General features: G+C 48.1%; 1 protein-coding gene across 1 annotated transcript in view; it reads left to right on the forward strand.

The window, feature by feature from the left end:
- THSD4 (thrombospondin type 1 domain containing 4) overlaps window positions 1-20,392 on the forward strand; it is a 235,768-nt gene that overhangs the window by 18,797 nt on the left and 196,579 nt on the right. The window contains exons 6-7 of the mRNA XM_056866032.1: window positions 16,429-16,489; window positions 17,290-17,359. Coding sequence (XP_056722010.1) covers window positions 16,429-16,489; window positions 17,290-17,359 — 131 coding nt within the window. The remainder of the gene's footprint in view (window positions 1-16,428; window positions 16,490-17,289; window positions 17,360-20,392) is intronic.

The raw sequence follows: 20,392 nt of genomic DNA on the forward strand, positions 1-20,392 counted from the left end.
GCTTTCACACACCCTGAATACTGTGGTGTAGTGGTTTGGAGCGGTGGACTCTGATCTGGAGAACCGGGTTTGATTCCTCGCTCCTCCACATGAGCGGCGGAGGCTAGTCTGGAGAACTGGATTTGTTTCCCCACTTCTCCACACAAAGCCAGCTGGGTGACCTTGGGCTAGTCACAGCTCTCTCAGTCCCACCTACCTCCCAGGGTGTCTGTTGTGGGGAGGGGAAGGGAAAGCGATTGTAAGCCGATTTGATTCTGCCTTAAGTGGTAGAGAAACTTGGCATATAAAAACCAACTCTTCTGCTGCTTTCAAGCTGCTTTGAATGCACTCCTAGCGATGGTTTGCAAACGGATTTTGTCGTTTCGCACAGGAAAACCCGGTTGCAAAGTGCATTGGAAGTGGGTAGAAGGTGCATTATTCAGCGTGTGTGAAAGCACCCCTGATTCCAGAGGGTGGCTGTTAAGGGACTGGTGTGCCACTTATGGGGGGGGGGTAACTCTCCTGTGTCACTCAGACCAGCCTAACCTCTGGCCCCCAGTGCATTTGATTCACTGCTTTGTGAGACAACAGATTGGGCCAGTGAACTAGATTTGCATGCCAACGGCATTTTTAAAAGATTGGTCTGTAACTCCTTGTGGAGATATAAGGGGAAAGATGGAGTCAGTATTTTTTTTGCTCAGTCGCTCATCCAGAGAGAAACCGTTTTGTGTTCTGGCCAATGACTAACAACTAATTTTTGTCTGTGGAATGTTTCTGGAGGGGGTGTCTCTTTTCCTTGGAATGTGCCTAGCCTTGCCCTGTAGGCACATGTTTCAGCAGAAGGTTGGCAAACAAGACATCTCTCAGCAAAGCTTACCTGCCCTTGTCGATCTTTGCATCAAGAACCCCGTGGGATCAGGGGATTAGAGCAACTGCCCTATGAGGAGCGGTTAAAATGCTTAGGTCTGTTTAGCCTGGAAAGAAGGCGGCTAAAGGAGAGGCATGATAGAGGTCTGTGAAATTATGCATGGTTTGGAGAGAGCGGACAGGGAGAAGCTTTTCTCCCTCTCTCGTAATACTTGAACGCGGGGTCATCTGCTGAAGCTGGAAAAAGAGAGATTCGAAACTGACAAAAGGAAGTATTTCTTCATGCAATGCATAGTTAAAGGGTGGAACTCCCTGCCCCAGGATGTGGTGATGGCTGCCAACTTGGAAGGCTTGAAGAGGGGAGTGGAAATGTTCATGGAGTAGAGGGGTATTCATGGCTACTTGTAAAAATGGATACTAGTCGTGATGCATCCCTATTCTCTCCAGGATCAGAAAAGCATGCCAAATATATTAGGTGCTGTGGAACACAGGCAGGATAAATGCTGCTGCAGTCGTCTTGTTAGTGGCTTCCTAGAGGCGCCTGTTTGGCCACTGCGTGTACAGACTGCTGGACTTGATGGGCCTTGGTCTGATCTAGCAGGGCTTTTCTTAGCTCTCGAAAAGGTACAGGGCTGGGCTTGAACCCGCAACCCCCCTGGTTACGCTTCCAGCTCAGGCCGAGCCGAGCCCCAGACATACTTTCTGTGAATCATTGAATTCTCATTTCTCTCTCTCCCTTCCACCCTTGCCCCTTCTCTGAAGAAGAGCTTGGAAGAGCATCAACAGTGCGATATCTCGTAGCGAAGGAACAAAAAAAAAAAACGATTGTCTGCTTGCACGACGGCACACCCAGGCTCCGAAGTGCGCCAGCAAATGTGCTAGCGGTTAAGGCCTGGCTTCTATTGAATCCATGACCAGATGTTAAAAAGGTCATATAAACCCTCTTTTCAGAAAAAAAGGAAAGAAAAGAAACACAGTTTCTTATTGCTAGGTAATTGAAATCATTTGGCCGGTTGACCCGACGCAGTTTGAAATTCGCAGAGTGGCGGAGCTTGCAAGAGGGTGGGTCGTGATCCAGACACTTTGTGCTCAGTGTTGTTTTTGGACAAAAACAGCATCTGAGGATGTACAGAAAATGGCTTGGGAAACAAAGGGTGCAGATGGGCACGGTTTCATAGTTAGGGTTGCCAGGTCCCTCTTAGCCACTGGCGGGAGGTTTTTGGGGCGGAGGTTGAGGAGGGTGAGGTTTGGGGAGGGGCTTCAATGCCATAGAGTCCAACTGCCAAGGCAGCCATTTTCTCCAGGCGAACTGATCTCTGTCGGCTGGAGATCAGTCGTAATAGCAGGAGATCGCCAGCTAGCACCTGGAAGCTGGAAACCCTATTCATGGTTGGTCCTGATGCTGCCAATTCGCTGCTCGAAGAATTCAAAATCCCGTGGGAATAAGAGGGGATGATGAGCGAAGGCGGCCGGTTTAAGTGGGAGTGAGGAACGTGGCTTGACTCTCTGGCCCCGATCCCGTTCTCAGTTTAAAAGGGGAGGGGACCGACGGCTATGTTTAGGAACAGGTGGAGGACTATCCCTCGGGCTCCCCAAATCCCTTTTGGGTATGGTGAATTTTTTTCCCGGAATACTGACCTTGATGGCCTGATTCAGTATAAGGGGGCTTCATGTGGGACTCCGCAATTGAAACGCTTGCTGTGGGGCTACAAAGATCTGATTCATTTAGGGTTGCCAGGTCCCTCTTCGCCACCGGCGGGAGGTTTTTGGGGCGGGGCCGGAGGAGGGTGGGGTTTGGGGAGGGGAGGGACTTCAGTGCCATAGAGTCCAATGGCCAAGGTGGCCGTTTTCTCCAGGTGAACTGATCTCTATCGGCTGGAGATCAGTCGTAATAGCAGGAGATCGCCAGCTAGTACCTGGAGATTGGCAACCCTAGATACACCTAAGTAGTAAAGTTAAAGGGGCAGAATTTTTGGCCATGGCCTTCATGTTATTTCAAACATAAAGGTAACACTCGAAGAAGTAGCTTCCTTGACCCTTGGTGAGTCACATTGTTTTGACTCAATATTGTATTATATCACCGATCACCAATTTCCCGTCCTTGGTTTAACGGAGATCAGCCTGGGCGAGCATCCCGACGCAACTCATCAAACCGCATTTCACAACACGCGGGCCAGGAAAGAATACTTATTGACACCACTTGCGCCCGAGCCAACGTTCAGAAACCATGACCGGAGGCTCGAGTGGTAAACATTAAAAAATGGAAAACGCCAGCTTCCTCTCCCAACAGTCCATAAACTCAATTGCTTTATTTTGGCAAAGAGGAGCCCGTTTCTTCCTCTTCAAATCCCTCCTGAATCAAGCCCCACTTAAACTAAATTAACTAGCACTGCACAGACACAGCTGTAACTCAAGTGCCATTCTGTAAAAAAAACACACCCAGGTTTGGTTTCACGAGTACTCATTCCAGCAAGTTCTGCGGGCAATAGCATCATAGAATCATAGAGTTGGAAGGCACCACCGGGGCCATCTAGTCCAACCCCCTGCACAATGCAGGAAATTCACAACTACCTCCCCCCCACACCCCCAGTGACCCCTACTCCATGCCCAGAAGATGGCCAAGATGCCCTCCCTCTCATCATCTTCCTAAAGTCATAGAATCAGCGTTGCTGACAGATGGCGTTCTAGCCTCTTCTTAAAAACCTCCAGCTCTTTGTGCTGTGTCTTTACTGGGTTTTTCTGTTCGTGGTTACTGATTGAATGGGAGCCGATTACAGCGCAACTAAGATATATTTGATCTGTTACAATTATTTGTTTATTTTAAGCATGTTTGCAAGCTGCTTTGTATCCCCAACTGGGAGAGAAAAGCAAGGCAATCCTTTAACTAAATAAATGAGCCGTCTGCTTCTCTCCATGTCCTGGGAGCTTTGGTCTGCTCTCGGCAAGGGCAGCTGGAGCCGCGGATGACTCTGCCTAAATCCACACTTCCAGCCCCGGTTTCCGGAGATCAACTGATTAAGCCTTAAGTGGAGGATGCAGAAGGTACTTGTCTCCTAGAATTTATGCAAGACCTGGCCTATTCAGATACTTCATACAACCAATTACAAGTGCCATCGGTAACCATCCCTGTTGCTTCGGCATCTGAAAAGAGCCGAATGCGTGGAGTTCCTTGTAGCTCCCTGACAGAGCCTGAGCCTTGTGTAGGGTTGCCAGCCTCCAGGTAGTAGCTGGAGATAACATGAACTCATGAAGCTGCCTTATACTGAAACAGACCTTTGGTCTATCAAAGTCAATATTGTCTACTCAGACCGGCAGTGGCTCTCCAGGGTCTCAGGCAGGGGTCTTTCCCATCACATACTTGCCTGCCTAGTCCCTTGAACTAGAGATGCCGGGGATTGAACCTGGGACCTTCTGCATGCCAAGCAGATGCTCTCCCACTGAGCCATGGCCCCTCTCCCACTATTACAACTGATCTCCAGCTGATAGAGATAAGTTCCCCTGGAGAAAATGGCCACTTTAGCCATTGGACTCTATGGCATTGAGGTCCCTCCCTTCTCCAAACCCTCCCCTCCTCAGGCTCTGCCCCAAATATCTTCCTCCAGTGACAAAGAGGGACCTGGCAACCCTAGCCTCATGTGTGGTTGAAGAAAAAAAACTGGTCTTCTTGGGGGCTGTGTCCAGAAAAGCAAAGGAGAATTCCTAGGGTTGCCAACTGCCAGGTAGTAGCTGGAGATCTCCTGCTATTACAACTGATCTCCAGCCGGCAGAGATCAGTTCACCTGGAGAAAATGGCCGCTTGGGCAACTGGACTCTATGGCACTGAAGTCCCTCCCCTCCCCAAACCCCTCCCTCCTCAGGCTCCACCCCAAAAACTCCCGCCGGTGACAAAGAAGGACCTGGCAACCCTAAGTATTCTGTTGGTTTTAGCTATACACCTTAGTCGAGTATAGGCCCCTTTTGTGCCGGGCTCCATTCCCAAACCCATCAAAAACCGTTGAGCTCTGCCCTTGGGCTCTGTCAAGATACTATTATCCTTTCCTTCAAACCCTGGTAATCCTAACTCCGAAGGGATTCCTTGGTTTGAGCCCCAGTCCTTGTGTTAAGGTGAGGGGAGCTGATTTGTCTGCCACCCCTGGCTTTTGATGCTTCAGCGTCACCAGACAAGCCTGTTGAGGAGTTGAGACCACCTTGGATGGTAGGTGTTACTCTGACGTCACCTGATAGCAATGCCTGTGCCCTTCCCGGAGAGCGTTTCGAAGGTTGTAACCCTTTGGAGTTGGTCTTCCTCTCTCTCATCCCCCCTGCCGTGCCCGCTTTCAGGCCGCCACTGAAGATGGGCGCACCGCCGCCTGATACAAAGAGAACTTGGCCTTCGCTTTGAAGCCAAAAGCTATTATTCAGCCCCGGCTGATGCAAACTGTTTGCTCAGAAAAGAGAGAAAAAAAGGTAGTTCCTTGTATGTCAGACAGTAATTTTCATTAACTGGGAGAGGCTGCGGAGTCACGTTTCCTGCCCCGCATTTTCCGAGGCAGTGTACGGATGTACCCTTTGACCAGAACAACATCATTTTTCACTGGGTTTCGGGGATTGCCCATCTATCACCCTGACGTCCGCTGTACTTTAATCCGTGTGTACACATGCTCGCAATTAGCGCAGAAGTATTTATTGTTTCCTAAGGTCCCGCTAATAAGATGGTTCATAAACTTTTAGGAGAGGCTGGTGAGCCCGGCCCCCGGTTCCCTCCAGCTTGCTGATGTGGGAGCTGATCTCCATCTCCTAGGAGAATGGTAATTTGCCTCCCGCCGTTGTCTTGTGCTGTTGCTGGAAAGCCCAGGTTCTTGGAAAGGTTGTGCCGATGGCGAATTGGAATACTTGAGATGCTCTTAACAAGCGTCGACGGTGTGTGTAATTGCTTGAAATAAGGTGGAGTGATAGAAAACACGTGGGGGTCTCTTTGACCAAAGGGTGCCTCCAATCTGACAAAGGGAGCTTTGACTCTTGAAAGCTTCTGCCTAGGGTTGCCAGGTCCCTTTTCGCCACCGGTGGGAGGTTTTTGTGGTAGAGCCTTAGGAGGGCAGGGTTTGGGGAGGGGAGGGAATTCAATGCCATAATGTCCAGTGGCCAAAGCGGCCATTTTCTCCAGGTGAACTGATCTCTGTCGGCTGGAGATCAGTTGTAATAGCAGGAGATCTCCAGCTAGTACCTGGAACACACTGCCCCAGGATGTGGTGATGGCTGCCAACTTGGAAGGCTTTAAGAGGGGAGTGGACGTGTTCATGGAGGAGAGGGGTGTTCATGGTTACTAGTAAAAATGGCTACTAGTCATGATGCATCCCTATTCTCTCCAGGATCAGAGGAGCATGCCGAATATATTAGGTGCTGTGGAACGCAGGCAGGATGGTGCTGCTGCAGTCAATCTGTTTGTGGGCTTCCTAGAGGCGCCCTGTTGGCCACTGTGTGAGCAGATTGCTGGACTTGATGGGCCTTGGTCTGATCCAGCAGGGGCTTTTCTTATGTTCGTATTTATGGTTGGTAACAATTCCTTTGTGGAACCAGCCTGTGGATGGATCCTGGTATCATTCCCATGTTACAGTGGGCACAGAATGGCCATTATCGGAAACACAGAGTTGCCGCTGAAAAATGGAAGCACTGCGATTCTGGTTTCCCCTTCCTAATTTGTGGTTCATATTTTGGCATCTATAAATATGTTTATGCAGATAGACCACTTTCTTCCATACCATCCTGCCTGCCATCTTCTCCCCATTTATGGGGGGAGTCAGGTGGAAATCAGAAGTGGGGCTTTTACTGTAGCGGCTCGCCATCTGTGGAATGTTTCGCCCCTTAAAGTTCAACAGGCATCTAGCCTTTTTTGGCCCTTAGGTGTCAGGATATGAAATTTTCCCTGCTTAGGCCTTCATATGTAGGGTTGCCAGGTCCCTCTTCTCCACCGGTGGGAGGTTTTTGGGGCGGAGCCTGGGGAGGGCGGGGTTTGGGGAGGGGAGGGACTTCAGTGCCGTAGAGTCCAATGGCCAAAGCGGCCACTTTCTTTTGGTGAACTGATCTCTAACGGCTGGAGATCAGTTGTAATAGCGGGAGATCTCCAGCTAGTACCTGGAGGTCGGCAACCGTATTCGTGTGTCCGGAGAAAGGGCCGGGTTCAAATGCGACAAGTAAGATGAGAATTGCGAGTAGAAGACTCTTGGAGCAGCCTGACGTTTTAATATTTGTGTTTAAACATTTTGGACACTGTCAGAGGAGCTCTGCGAACGTAGCTCTTTATTGGCAACTCCGGGTGTGTAAAATCTTTTTTACAGAAAGTTGGCGTTTTTGCCGTTCTTTGCGAAGTTTTGTGGATGGATATGCTGGCAAACTCTCAAACAATGCTCTTACTGGAAAAGTATGCAAAGGCCTTTTTATTTTTTTGTAATTTCCCCAGCTATCTTGCTTCACAAAAAATACCTACAGTTTGGCCAGTGTTTGACAGTGATCACTGATAACTGAGTTATCACTGGAGCCTGAGGAGGGCGGGGTTTGGGGAGGGGAGGGATTTCAATGCCATAGAGTCCAATGGCCAAAGTGGCCATTTCCTCCAGGTGAACTGATCTCTGTCGGCTGGAGATCGGTTGTAATAGCAGGAGATCTCCAGCTACTACCTGGAGGTTGGCAACCCTAGATTCAGTATAAGGCAGCATCATGTGTTCGCATGTACAATACTGGAGCCATAAAAAAGTTCTGCCATTTATGGAAGGTTATGCTAAAAGATTACGCTTTTAGAGCCTCTGGCAGTTGTGTTTCGAAGGGTTGCGCTGTGAAAACCAGCAACCGTTACAGCTGAAATATGGCAGCAAGAACATCCAATTGGGTAGACAATATTGGGTAGACAATACTGTAATCAGTAGACAATACTGACTTCGATGAACCCAGGGTCTGATTCAGTATAAGGCAGCTTCATGTGCTCAAGATACATTTACAGGTAACACTCAGCATGTATCTGGGAGAAGACAAGCCCAGAGGATTTTCTCCCTGACATGCTACTGTTCTGCAAGCAGGGAGTTTTTGCTATTTTGGTGTGTGCGATTGTCCGGATTTGCTCGATCGGTTGTAATAGATCGGTTGTAATAGCAGGAGACCTTGTAATATTGGATATGCCATTAAAGGTTTATTGATTGATTGAATAGCAGGAGACCTCCAGCTAGCACCTGGAGGCTGGCAGCCCTAATAATCAACAGATCCAAAAAAGCACTGAGTCTTGTTAAAGGGCTGCCTCTTTGTTTTATTTGTCCTCAGGAAAGGCCTTCGCCTTGGCCGCGTTGGCTGTTGAACTTGAACAAAAGAAGGAGCCATCAATCAATGCAGGAAAAAAAAAAGGCTCCTGTGAGAATACCGACATTTCCTAGCTACTTCCCCCTAGAATTGTCAGTAGCAGCTGGCTAGAGGCACAGTCTAAGCAGAAAGATAAATACCAAGGGAAATTTAGCTTGGCTGGCCATACATTTAAGTCAACAAGGCAAAATAGATTACACAGTCCAGGCCTATCCTGGGCTCGGGTGAGTTCGGGGGGGAATAAATCTAGACGGAACAGTTGCTGCTCCAGGCGAAACTCCCAAGTTAGCCGAGTCTCCTAGTTACGCGTTGGTGCGGATCGGCTAAAAGGGAAATAAAAAATGGTTCAAGCGAACGTTGTGATGAATGAAGAGTTCCTAGGAGTTACCCATCGCTTAGGAGCACAGTGGAAATCCCCGCCTGTTTGCCACGAACAAAGGGCACAGTCTCGAAATCCGCTCCAAGACGTCCCAAGTGGTTTAGGAAGTCTAATTCACCCGTTGGCTTCCTGGTTATTTTTCATACTGTTTGCTTTGGGGGAACTCGCTTTTAGGTTAACGACTTCTGTGTGGACTTTCTCCAAAGTCTGTGCTCTATTTTTTGTAAGTTAAATTGCATCTCCCCCCACTTGTGTTTCATATAGTATTACTCCTGGTAATATTTATGTTCTTACATTTATGGCCCACTTTTCTTCCATTGCGGCACTCAGAGAAGCATATTAAGAGGTTCCCAGAGGATATCTTGTTTAGATGAAGGTAGGAGACAGATGTCATTTGGATGCTGTGCTATTGTAATAGTTCATCTCCTCGATTTCCTTGTGTGGATACCAGAATGCAGGAATTTAAAGATTATTGCTGTATCCATCTGGGTGTGAATCCAGCCCCAGATTGGCTTATCTTTGAAAGATGACTATATTATGTGCTCTTCAAACATACCTTGGGCCCCTTAAAGCCACTCACTAAATACAGTATTTACTCCAATACAAGACTAGGTTTCCCCTCCACCCCCAGGTTTGCCATTTAAAAAAAGGGGGACTGTTGTCTTCCATTTGCATGCAAGTTACAATTGTACAGTTAGATTCGGGTCCTTAGAGAGCAACAAGATTTTGGGGGTATGAGCTTCCGAGAGTCAAAGTTCCCTTCATCAGGTACAAGTTGAAATGGAGATGGACTCAATTCTGACTCGTATAGAGTCCAATAGCTAAAGTGGCCATTTCCTCCAGGTGAACTGATCTCTATCGGCAGGAGATCAGTTGTAAAAGCAGGAGATCTCCAGCTACTACCTGGAGGTTGGCGACCCTGACAACAATCCTGTTTGGTAGGCTCATCTCAGAGAGAGTGATTAGCCCAAGGCCCCCATGTTAACTTTGTGACAGCGTGCTGATTTGAGCCCTGTTCCTAGATTTGAACCTCTATTCCTAGATGGACTCTAACCTTTACGCTGCACCGGCTTTTCATCGTGTGCCAAGTCCAAAAGTCCCGTATTGGCAAGACCCAAAAAGTCTCTTCCCCGTTGACGGATTTATGAGAGGCTGTTCCGTTCAAACCTGTTTTGAAGGAGACTTCTGAATCACGAATGTGCTAACATTGCAAATACTGTAAGCGGCACAAGAACATCTCCTAGGGTCAACGAATGAATCCCAGCGGGGCTTGTAGCTGCCGTCTCTACTTTAATTTTACTTGGAGTGACACTCAGCTGTGGAGGGATTTTGAATTCGAAGGAAATCCCAGAATGAGAAACTTTGGAGGATCACCGATTGAGAGTGTTCACCGAGCCCTAACGTTTTTGCTGCCGGGGCTGAATCTAATATTCGGGTGAACTGCAAGGTTTTTGCAAAGTTATTCCAGAGCCCTAATACAAATATTCTGTAGGAACGAATATTAGTAGGAACGAGATTACTCCAGTTCCTTTCTTGTCCCCCTTCGGTTCTTAATTTTTAATTTAACTAGGCATATTTTTAAAAATTAAACTCCAGAATCGGAGTGTGTACAGTTTACAGCAGCTTTTAGCTTCCCCAATTGATTTGCCTGTTTTCTGTTTGCTCTATTTGAGGATTCCTAGTGTGTTTGTTCTACTTTTGGAAACGACACCAGGTAATTTAGTTTAGAGATCCAAAACTCACACATGCATTTGGATGACTTTCAGCAGCATCTGTTCGTTTTAGTAATCCGGGGTCTTTGGACTATGATACACAAATGGTCTAGTATTGTTGTTAGGGTTGCCAGCCTCCAGGTACTAGCAGGAGATCTCCTGCTATAACAACTGATCTCCAGCCAATAGATATCAGTTCACCTGGAGAAAATGGCCACTTTGGCCATTGGACTCTACGGCATGGAAGTCCCTCCCCTCCTCAAACCCTGCCCTCCTCAGGCTCCACCCCCAAAACCTCCCGCTGATGGTGAAGAGGGACCTGGCAACCCAAATTGTTATTGTTTATGCCTTTTGTAAGACTATCCAACACTTTTTAATATAGGCCTTTTTATGGTTGTCTTTGGCTTCATGGCTACTAGTAAAAATGGATACTAGTCATGATGCATCCCTATTCTCTCCAGAATCAGAGGTGCATGCCTGTTATATTAGGTGCTGTGGGACACAGGCAGGATAATGCTGCTGCAGTCGTCTTGTTTGGGGGCTTCCTAGAGGCACCTGGTTGGCCCCTGTGTGAACAGACTGCTGGACTTGATGGACTTGATGGACTTGGTCTGATCCAGTAGGGATTTTCTTATGTTCTTATTGATACTGGTCCTGATGCATACCTATTCTCTCCAGAATCAGAGGAGCAGGCCTGCTATCTTAAGTGCTGTGGAACACAGGCAGGACAATGCTGCTGCAGCCGTCTTGTTTGTGGGCTTCCTAGAGGCCCCTGGTTGGCCCCTGTGTGAACAGACTGCTGGACTTGATGGGCCTGGGTCTGATCCAGCAGAGCTTTTCTTTATGTTCTTATGGCGTCCTTTATCTGCATGGAAGGACCTTTGAATGCAAAGTTACGAGTCCCATCAAGCGTAGTGGAGCTTATTTTCTTTGTGGGGTTGGGTAGGTTTCTACTCATTTGGTATCCTCCCTTTTTGGGAGTTTTAGCAAAGAGCTTTATGTCTTCACAGTGACTGTAAGGCACTGGGATTGATTGAGGCATGCTCCAACACTATATGTATATTTAAAGCTCGAGAGCATTTTGCTTGCATGCATGCAGAGATTTTCTACCCAAACTTGGACAGGCTTAAGCTTTTGAATACCTTGCTTATTGACTTAAAGCAAATTGAGACTACAGTGGAAAGAATGATCCCTCGACTGGTGATATAACTGTAAAAGTGGAAATAATTTACAAGATACGACATTAAAAGGACTTGCTCCGGCCCTCCTGGGGCGCAGCAGAACTAAAAAAGGCAGCTCTTTGTTTTTGAGACTCTGTTCTGGTCAGGCAACATCTTTGTAGCGATGCCATTGAATGCAAAGTGATCAGTCCCACTGAACTCAGCGAAGCTTATTTTCAAATATGTATTTCAAGGTAGGGTTGCCAACCTCCCGGTACTAGCTGGAGATCTCCTGCTACTACAACTGATCTCCAGCCAGTTTGGAGGAGTGGACTCTGATCTGGAGCACCGGGTTTGATTCCCTGCTCCTCCACATGAGCAGCAAACTCTAATCTGGGGGACCAAGCTGGTTTCCCCACTCCTCCACATGAAGCCAGTTGGGTGACCTTGGGCTAGTCACAGCTCTCTCAGCCCCACCTACCTCACAAGATGTCTGTTGTGGGGAGAGGAAGGGAAGGAAATTGTAAGCCGGTTTGATTCTTCCTTAAGTGGTGGAGGAAGTTGACATATAAAAACCAACTCTTCTTCTTCTTCCTCTTCCTCTTCCCCTTCCTCTTCCTCTTTTTCTTCTTTTTCTCCTCCTCCTCCTCCTCCTCCTCCTCTTCTTCTTCTCCTTCTCCTTCTCCTCCTCCTCCTTCTCCTCCTATTCTCCTTCTCCTCCTCCTTCTCCTCCTCCTCCTCCTCCAAAACTGGGCTTGTTCATGAAGTGCTGGTACAAGAATAGGGGTGTTTCAAAGATATTCTTTTTTCCATCTGTGAAAAATTGGTGGCTATGAGGTGGGGGCATTGAATTCGCCTAGAAGAATCTGGACCTGGTGAGCACCCCAGAGAGCTCTGCCCATCCGCTCAAGCTAAAAGAGGCTTCAAAGACTCTGGACTGTTTTTAGTAAATTACAAGACTCGTTTGCCTTGTCTTTGGGAGATAAGGTTGGATTTAGTTATCTAGCGGATAAAGTCAAGTTGATACAAGAAACAGGTTGCGCTTCCGTTGAAAGCTTTGCCGGCGCTGAGCAGTGCTCGGGGTGGCTTGAAAAGATAAGCCCCGGCTTTCTTTGGCCATCTTTCAAGCATCTGATCTGTTGACAGCAATAGATGACTGTCTTAGCTAAGCAGAAAAGGCAGGCCTGTAATGTTTCACTCCAGTGCCCTGAAAACTGGAAAGCCCTGCAAAGAATCAGGTATATGATAGCTGCACCTGTCAAAGAGAGAGAATTCCTCTTTGACATGGAATTGAGAGGGCTTAATGACTGATGGCTGCATGATAAGAGTTTTGAGCCCCTGTGTGGTTTCTGTGAAGCCTGACCAGGCAGAGATCTTGCAAAACCATGCAAGGTCTCCCTGGGGCTTTAAGGTGACCGGATGCCTAGGAAGAGAGGGGCTCCTCAAACTCGATGTCTGGCTACAGATACCACGTTGGAAGGCCTTTGTGATCTCCCCCCCCAAAAACAGGGGAGGGGCCATGGCTCAGTGACAGAGCATCTGCTCGGTACGCAGAAGGTCCCCGGTTCAATCCCCGGCATCTCCAGTTAAAGGGACCAGGCAAGGAGGTGATGGGAAAGACCTCTGCCTGAAAGCAGAACTTCCTACATTCCTCATGAAGCCGAAGACAGGTTGGACGCATCCCATAACCAATGCTGGTGACCACCTTTACCTGTTTATTTGTTTTCCTCCCCCAGGATTTTTCTGTCATCCACCCTGAAGGTCTAGAGCCATGCTGCACAATCTGAAAGGATCTTTAAGGTGAGTTTGGGGTTCCCATGAGCTTATTTTGTGAGTTACCTTGGTTCCCCTCCTAATTTTTGTAATCCATTTTTTCCATTTGTGTAGGGGGTAGGTCTTATAAATCAATCAATAAATAAATGCATGTTAATATGTTTGCACTGGGTGATACCAGTGTGGCATAGTAAAAAGTCTCATGCTGAAGGAGGAGGAGGAGGAGTTGGTTTTTATATGCCGACTTTCTCTACCCCTTAAGGGAGACTCAAACTGGCTTACAATCAGCTTCCCTTCCTCTCCCCACAACAGACACCCTGTGAGGTAGGTGGGGCTGAGAGAGCTCTTAACAGAGCTGTGACTAGCCCAAGGTCACCCAGCTGGCTTCGTGTGTAGGAGTGGGGAAACAAATCCAGTTCACCAGATTAGCCTCCGCCTCTCACGTGGAGGAGTGGGGAATCAAACCTGGTTCTCCAGATCAGACTGCACTGCTCCAAACCACCGCTCTTAACCACTACACCACGCTGGCTCTCACGCTGAGGTCTTTCCCATCACCTATTGCCTAATTCTTTTAACTGGAGATGGCAGGGATTGAACCTTCTGCATGCCAAGCAGAGACTCTACCACTGAGCCATGCCCCCTCCCATATAATACATGAACACATGAATCTGCCTTATAGTGAATCAGACCCTTGGGTCCATCAAAGTCAGTATTGTCTACTCAGACTGGCAGCTGCTCTCCACTGTCTCAGGCAGAGGTCTTTCCCATCACCAGTAGGGGTGCCAGGTCCCACTTCGCCACCGGCTGGAGGTTTTTGGGGCGGAGCCTAAAGAGGGTGGGGTTTGGGGAAGGGAGGGACTTCCATGCCATAGAGTCCAATTGCCAAAGTGGCCATTTCGTCCAGGCAAACTGATCTCTCTCTGCCGGACATCAGTTGTAATAGCAGGAGATCTCCAGCTAGTATCTGGAGTTTGGCAACCATAATCACCTACCACCTGATCCTTTTAACTGGAGATGCCGGGGATTGAACCTGGGACGTTCTGCGTGCCGAGCAGAGGCTCTGTCACTGAGCCATGGCCCCTCTCCACGCTCCTCAGCCCCGTAAACGGAACGAAAAGGCAATATTTGCCAGAAATGAAAGTGCTTTTTTTATTTAAAGGCCATCTTTTATTTTGCTTTCTGTCTTGCTTTCAAGACATTCAGAAGTGACACATTCCAACTTGAAAGGGCTCCTTAGTATCACCCGTGAAAGGAAACACCCTTGGTTTTTGGCGAGGAGGCATGTCCCTGTTCCGTTCAAAAAGCCGATTTTATTTTTTCCAGCCCTGCTTGGCTCCCCCTTTATGGCTCTCCTCTCTGTTGCAATTGCCAACCTGTAGCGAAGCCCTGTGGAATCGGAAGAATCTGTTTTTGTAAGGTTGGGAAGAAAACCCAGTTTTTATTCAGGCATGGCGAATAAAGCACTGCAAGATGAAGAGAATCCAGCCAAAGCAAACTCTCACTAGAAATAATGTAAAACAAATTTCTGTGTTATTTTATTTTATTTTTAAATCACCGCCGCCGAATCAAAACGGGAGGTTTACTTCTGGAAGGGTTTAGCGCTCCCTGCCAATTTCCCTCCGTGCTCAGAAACAGAAGGTTGATAACAGCTTTGCAATTTGAGTCAACTCGACACATACCCGCGGCAAGATAGAAACTGGCTTCATTGTCCAACTTGGGTTTCCACGCACGCTCTTCACAGACAGGCCCTGATTATAATGTTCTCATTGGAAAAGGGGGATAAGCTTGGCGCGGAATAATCGCCCAAATCCTAAAGAGTTTTAGTGCCAGAGTGAGAACTTTTAATCTGTTAAGTCGTTTGCTTTGAAGATTAAGGCCTCTGTTCGTTTAAAAAAAGGTCACCCTCGCATGGGATTTTTTAAAGAGACTGTATTCATGGCGGGCTCCGTGATGCACACAGATTAGGAAGCTTCGTTCCTTCTGCTGTTCGAAGAAAATAGTTCCCCCCCCCTCCAACGGATGTGGGACTCTCTGCTGAATGAATGGGAGGGGAGGTGTGCGTAATATGATGGAAACAGAGAGCATGCAGAAGTAAAACAGAACCCCTCTCTTGTTCAGAGAAGGGAACTGCTTGATCTCCTGATGATAAATCATAGAATCATAGAGTTGGAAGGGACCACCAGGGTCATCTAGTCCAACCCCTTGCAAAATGCAGGAAATTCATAACTACCTCCCCGCCCCACACCCCCAGTGACTCCTACTCCATGCCCAGAAGATGGCCAAGGTGCCCCTCTCATCATCTGCTTAAGGTCATAGAATCAGAATTGCTGACAGGTGGCCATCTAACCTCTTCTTAAAAACCTCCAGGGAAGGAGAGCTTACCACCTCCCGAGGAAGCCTGCTCCACTGAGGAACCGCTCTAATTGTTAGAAAATTCTTCCTAATGTCTAGACGGAAACTCTTTTGATTTAATTTCAACCCGTTGGTTCTGGTCCGACCTTCTGGGGCAACAGAAAACAACAGCACCCTCCTCTCTAGGACAGCCCTTCAAGTACTTGAAGATGGTCATCAGATCCCCTCTCAGTCTTCTCCTCTCCAGGCTAAACATACCCAGCTCCTTCAACCTTTCTTCATAGGCCTTGGTCTCCAGACCCCTCACCATCTTTGTTGCCCTTGTCTACAGCTTGTCTACATCTTGCTTGTTCAGGAAAGTAGACCAGAACAGGTAGTGAATGCCTAAATTCGAAGGAGAGCTGTGTGTGGGCCAGGCACTCTAGTTAGTAGGGGAAGATCCAATCTGCCACTGTAAATTAATAACTCATTTGTGTGTGTGGATAGAGTTAAGGGAGCCATCGGCACCACAATTCCAAAATGTGCTTTGTGTGTGTGTGTTAAGCGCCGTCAAGTTTCTTCCGACTCATGGCGACCCTATGAATGAAAGTCCTCCAAAATGTCCTATCTTTGACAGCCTTGCTCAGATCTTGCAAACTGAGGGCTGTGGCTTCCTTTATTGAGTCAATCCATCTCTTGTGGGGTCTTCCTCTTTTCCTGCTGCCAAATGTGCTTTGCTTCTGGCTTATTTAGCGTGGGTTCTGTAGGACTCCTTGGAAACTACTCAGCGGAAACCACTGCATAGTCTCATCCAAGGCTCAATTCCTTGGTCACACGAGCGTGTGACAAAGAGAGGAACCTCCTGAAATGATCTCTCCATCCCTCTCTTTCTCTCTGGCTGAAGGTGATGTCTTCGGAGACAAACCGAAGCTTGATTCAGACAAGGTGGAGATACGATTGGTGGGGTCCGTGGCTGACGCTATACCTGGATGGCCCAGGCTAGCCTGGTGTTGTTGATCTTGGAAGCTAAGCAGTGTCAGCCTTGGTCAATTCTTGGATGGGAGCTTAACAAGGAAGTCTAGGGGTGGGCAATGCAGATTACCTCTGTTCGTCTCATGCCTTGAAACCCTGCAGGGTCACCATAAGCTGGGTGTGTGCAATTTCCACCACTGTAGCTGAGACTGGACTTGGCTTGCAGCTTGTGTTGGTATGGGGTTGTGGGTTATCTTAAGGCTTAAGACATAATTAGGTAGGGTGGTAATGTTTTAAGTAAGTTTAATACCTGCACCTGAGAGCATTTGTCTGCCGGTCTCTGTCTTGACTCTTCTGCTAGAAGAAGACAATGCAGCTGAAGAAGCAAAAAGTTTTATCTAGGGGTAACACAGGAGACACAACTTCCATCAATATTTCTTTCCTGCTCTGGACATTTTACACCTTCACCATTTTACACCCCACTGAGTTTACACCCCTACTTCCTAAATCTAGGAAGATTTAACTTCTTGGCGTTTGCCGTTTAGCTCAGAAGGGGAGTTGTTGACATCCAGTAGCTCGCTTCTAAATCAAGAACTGCCGGGGCTTGGAAAACTCCCCCCCCCCACAGCAGTTCCTTCTGGAGACCCGGGGGTTCAGACTTGTGGTCTGTGGTCGCTCGGTGGTGAGAGAAACTCACCAGCACCGCTTATGCGATCCGCAGTGAGAAGTGTCTCTTGCGGTTGCGCTGGAAGCTGGCGACTGAACAGAAACTGTTTTTCTTTTTCTTCTGCAGGCTCCTCGGTTCCATTGTGGTGCTTGGGTTTCAGCTTGCGGTTCCACAGCCCGCCATTGAGCACAGAAAGGTAAGCGGCGCAGACCGCCTGCTGCTGAGAAATGCTGGCTTTGGCAGCACTGGAGACTCCAGAGGACTGTTGAGTAACGGGGATAACCCTTGACACGGTGCCTGGCGACACTTTTCCTGGTGCCTGCCAAGTAGGGTTGCCAGGTCCCTCTTTGCCACCGGTGGGAGGTTTTGAAGGTCGGGGAGGGACTTCAATGCCATCGAGTCCAATGGCCAAAGTGGCCATTTTCTTCAGGTGAGCTGATCTCTATTGTCTGGCGATCAGTTGTAATAGCAGGAGATCTCCAGCTAGTACCTGGAGGCTACAACAATATTGCACTTGGACCACAGTATAGGAAGTTAGTCAAGCATATGCAGTCACTATGGCTAAAGAAAATTGTATATATAGAAAAACCAACAACACAATTTTTTCACAATTGTATAATAATTTTCTTGAATGTTATCTTTAGCCATAGTGACTGCATATACTTGACTAAGTATCTGGAGGCTGGCAACCCTACCCAGATACTAGTCTGATAGTCTTAACCACTTAGGGTTGCCAGGTCCTTCTTTGCCACCAGCGGGAGGTTTTTGGGGTGGAGCCTGAGGAGGGTGGGGTTTGGGGAGGGGAGGAACTTCAATGCCATAGAGTCCAATGGCCAAAGTGGCCATCTCCTCCAGGTGAACTGATCTCTATCGGCTGGAGAGCAGTTGTAATAGCAGGAGATCTCCAGCTGGTACCTGGAGGTTGGCAACCCTATCTGCAGCAGAGGCGGGACTTGGTCCCAGCTCTCTCGGATCCAAACGTCTCTCCCCGCATCTGACTCAGCGGCTCGCGAAAGCTTATGCCACAACGAATCCTTTAGCCTTTCCAGTGCCCACAAGTAATCATTTTCTTGTTGAGTCAACGCCGACACCTTGAGTGAACTGGAGATCACCTTTCCAAAACGCACTTGGGCTGAAATTCCATTTTGGTTTGATCCCGCTGGGATCAACCCCACAATAGTGCCCTGATCTTGCCGTTAATCCCTGCAGACTGAAAGCACTTCTCGTCGGTAAGAATTCTCCCGTTGCGAGGCGAGCCCCCGAGCATATTTTTTGCCCTGAAGGCACGGTCAGATCCACAATGACTTTAATCTCTGTTTGGAAATGGAGGCGGGGGGGGGGGGACACAAACCCAGAACCGTGTGCTGAGAAATGTGCCGTTTCCTTCGGGAGGCCCCCGTGCTTTTGATTGACAGTTCCATTGTTCCCAAAGAATGCGGCTGTCCTACCGAGGTGCCCGGGTTTTTCCGCACGGGTTAAACAGGGTCAGTAGCAACTTAGCAGCTTACGTTTCCCAAGCGTGTACGGTCCTGTCTTGCTCCGTTTCGGCGCAGGCTGGCGGGCTGCGTGCCGTGAACCCACACCCGGGGCCCCTTTGGAACAGGTTTATTTCCCCAATAATTGGCATTGTTAGACCTAGCCGGGCATGCTTCCTTTTCAGCTCTTTTTCCCCAGCCTTCCACAACGGCAGCAGCCACAGTATAGAAGCACAATTGAGAACCTAAATAAGACATTAACAAAACCCCAGCTACCAACTATGAATAAGAAACCTCTGGATGTATTCCTCCACATGGTAACATTAGCAAGGATAAATTTGGCCAGGTGCCGGAAAGGAGCGACCGCTCTAAGCTTAAATAGCTGGTTCGACAAACTAAGGGAGATCTACGTGTTGATTAAATTAACTTACTATCAAAATAACAAAAACACAGAGGAACTGGACAGAATATGGAAATCCCACTATATCCAGGACGGAGAACACGCTTAAAAGTCTAGATTCTGTGGGTGGTGGTTCATAAAGAGCGTGATTATTTAGAAACTTATATGTTTCATAGGTTTTATAAGTACTGGTCGGTGTTTGTTTGTTAAGAAGGTGGGGTTGTTTTAATGTTGTATTGTACATTTTTAATAAATATTAAAAAAAAACCAGGCTGTTAAGAGGAAGACCGTCAAGAGGGGATAGTCACTTTGTCTGAAGCTTTGGCATGAAGGGTAACAGAACTACATGTTCCCTTTGCATATGTGTCAAAACCTTTTTTTTAAAAAATTAGCACGTTGGCGTTTCCTCATGCGTGAGATCGAAACTCTTGGCTGGAGGGAGCATTTTTTTGCAACCCCCCAGGAGCACCGTTGGAGGCCCATTTTGATGGAAACGAGGATGGGGGCCCGAACGCCCCTGAGACAGTTCCGCTCCGGCTACTTAAGTTTTCAGGGCCTGGGCTGGGAATTTGCTGTCTAGGAAGGGGGGCTTCTTTTCACAGAGAGCTGAGCTTTCGAACAGAGGTGCGCGCTCATTGAACTCTGCGAGACGCCGATCAGCCGTGGGACCCAAAAAAACCCTCTTTTTTTTTTTTAACTGAAGGGAGTGTTTTTTTTTTGCACTGCTTGGTTCTGAGATTTTGCTGGGTGTGTGTGAAAAGCAGCTTGGCTTAGTGTTGGTGAAGGCTATACGGTGTTCGGGATCTTCCCGACAGGTGTGAGTGTAAATGAGTTTCTGTGGCTTTGGAAATCTTGGCGGTGTGGGGGGGAAAAACAGTATGACTGGGATTTGGCTCGCAGACGATTGCTGAAATTGGGATTGTTGTGGCAAATGTTGTTTTTATCGCCTTTGTTTGGTAGCCAAGGAGGGTTGCGGCAGGGGACATGCTAGCATTAAGCCAGGGTGCCTGTCATGCGAAACCAGAACTGTGGATTTTGTAAAAACCAGCTTCAAACCACCGCTCTTAACCACTACACCATGCTGATAATGGCAAACTACCTCTGCTGGTCTCTCGGCTGGAATGCCCCTGGATGGGGTTGCCCCAAGTCGGCGTTGGCTCGACTGCAGTTTCTTCTCCTTCATGCTATATTTAAGTTGGAGGGGCTGTGGCTCAGTGGTAGAGCATCTGCTTGGCAAGCAGAAGGTCCCAGGTTCAATCCCCGGCATCTCCAGTTAAAGGGACCAGGCATGGAGGTGATGTGAAAGACCCCTGCCTGAGACCCTGGAGAGCCTCTGCCGGTTTGAGTAGACAAT

This window comes from Euleptes europaea, chromosome 20 (genome assembly GCF_029931775.1).
Source record: "Euleptes europaea isolate rEulEur1 chromosome 20, rEulEur1.hap1, whole genome shotgun sequence".
NCBI lineage: Eukaryota > Metazoa > Chordata > Lepidosauria > Squamata > Sphaerodactylidae > Euleptes > Euleptes europaea.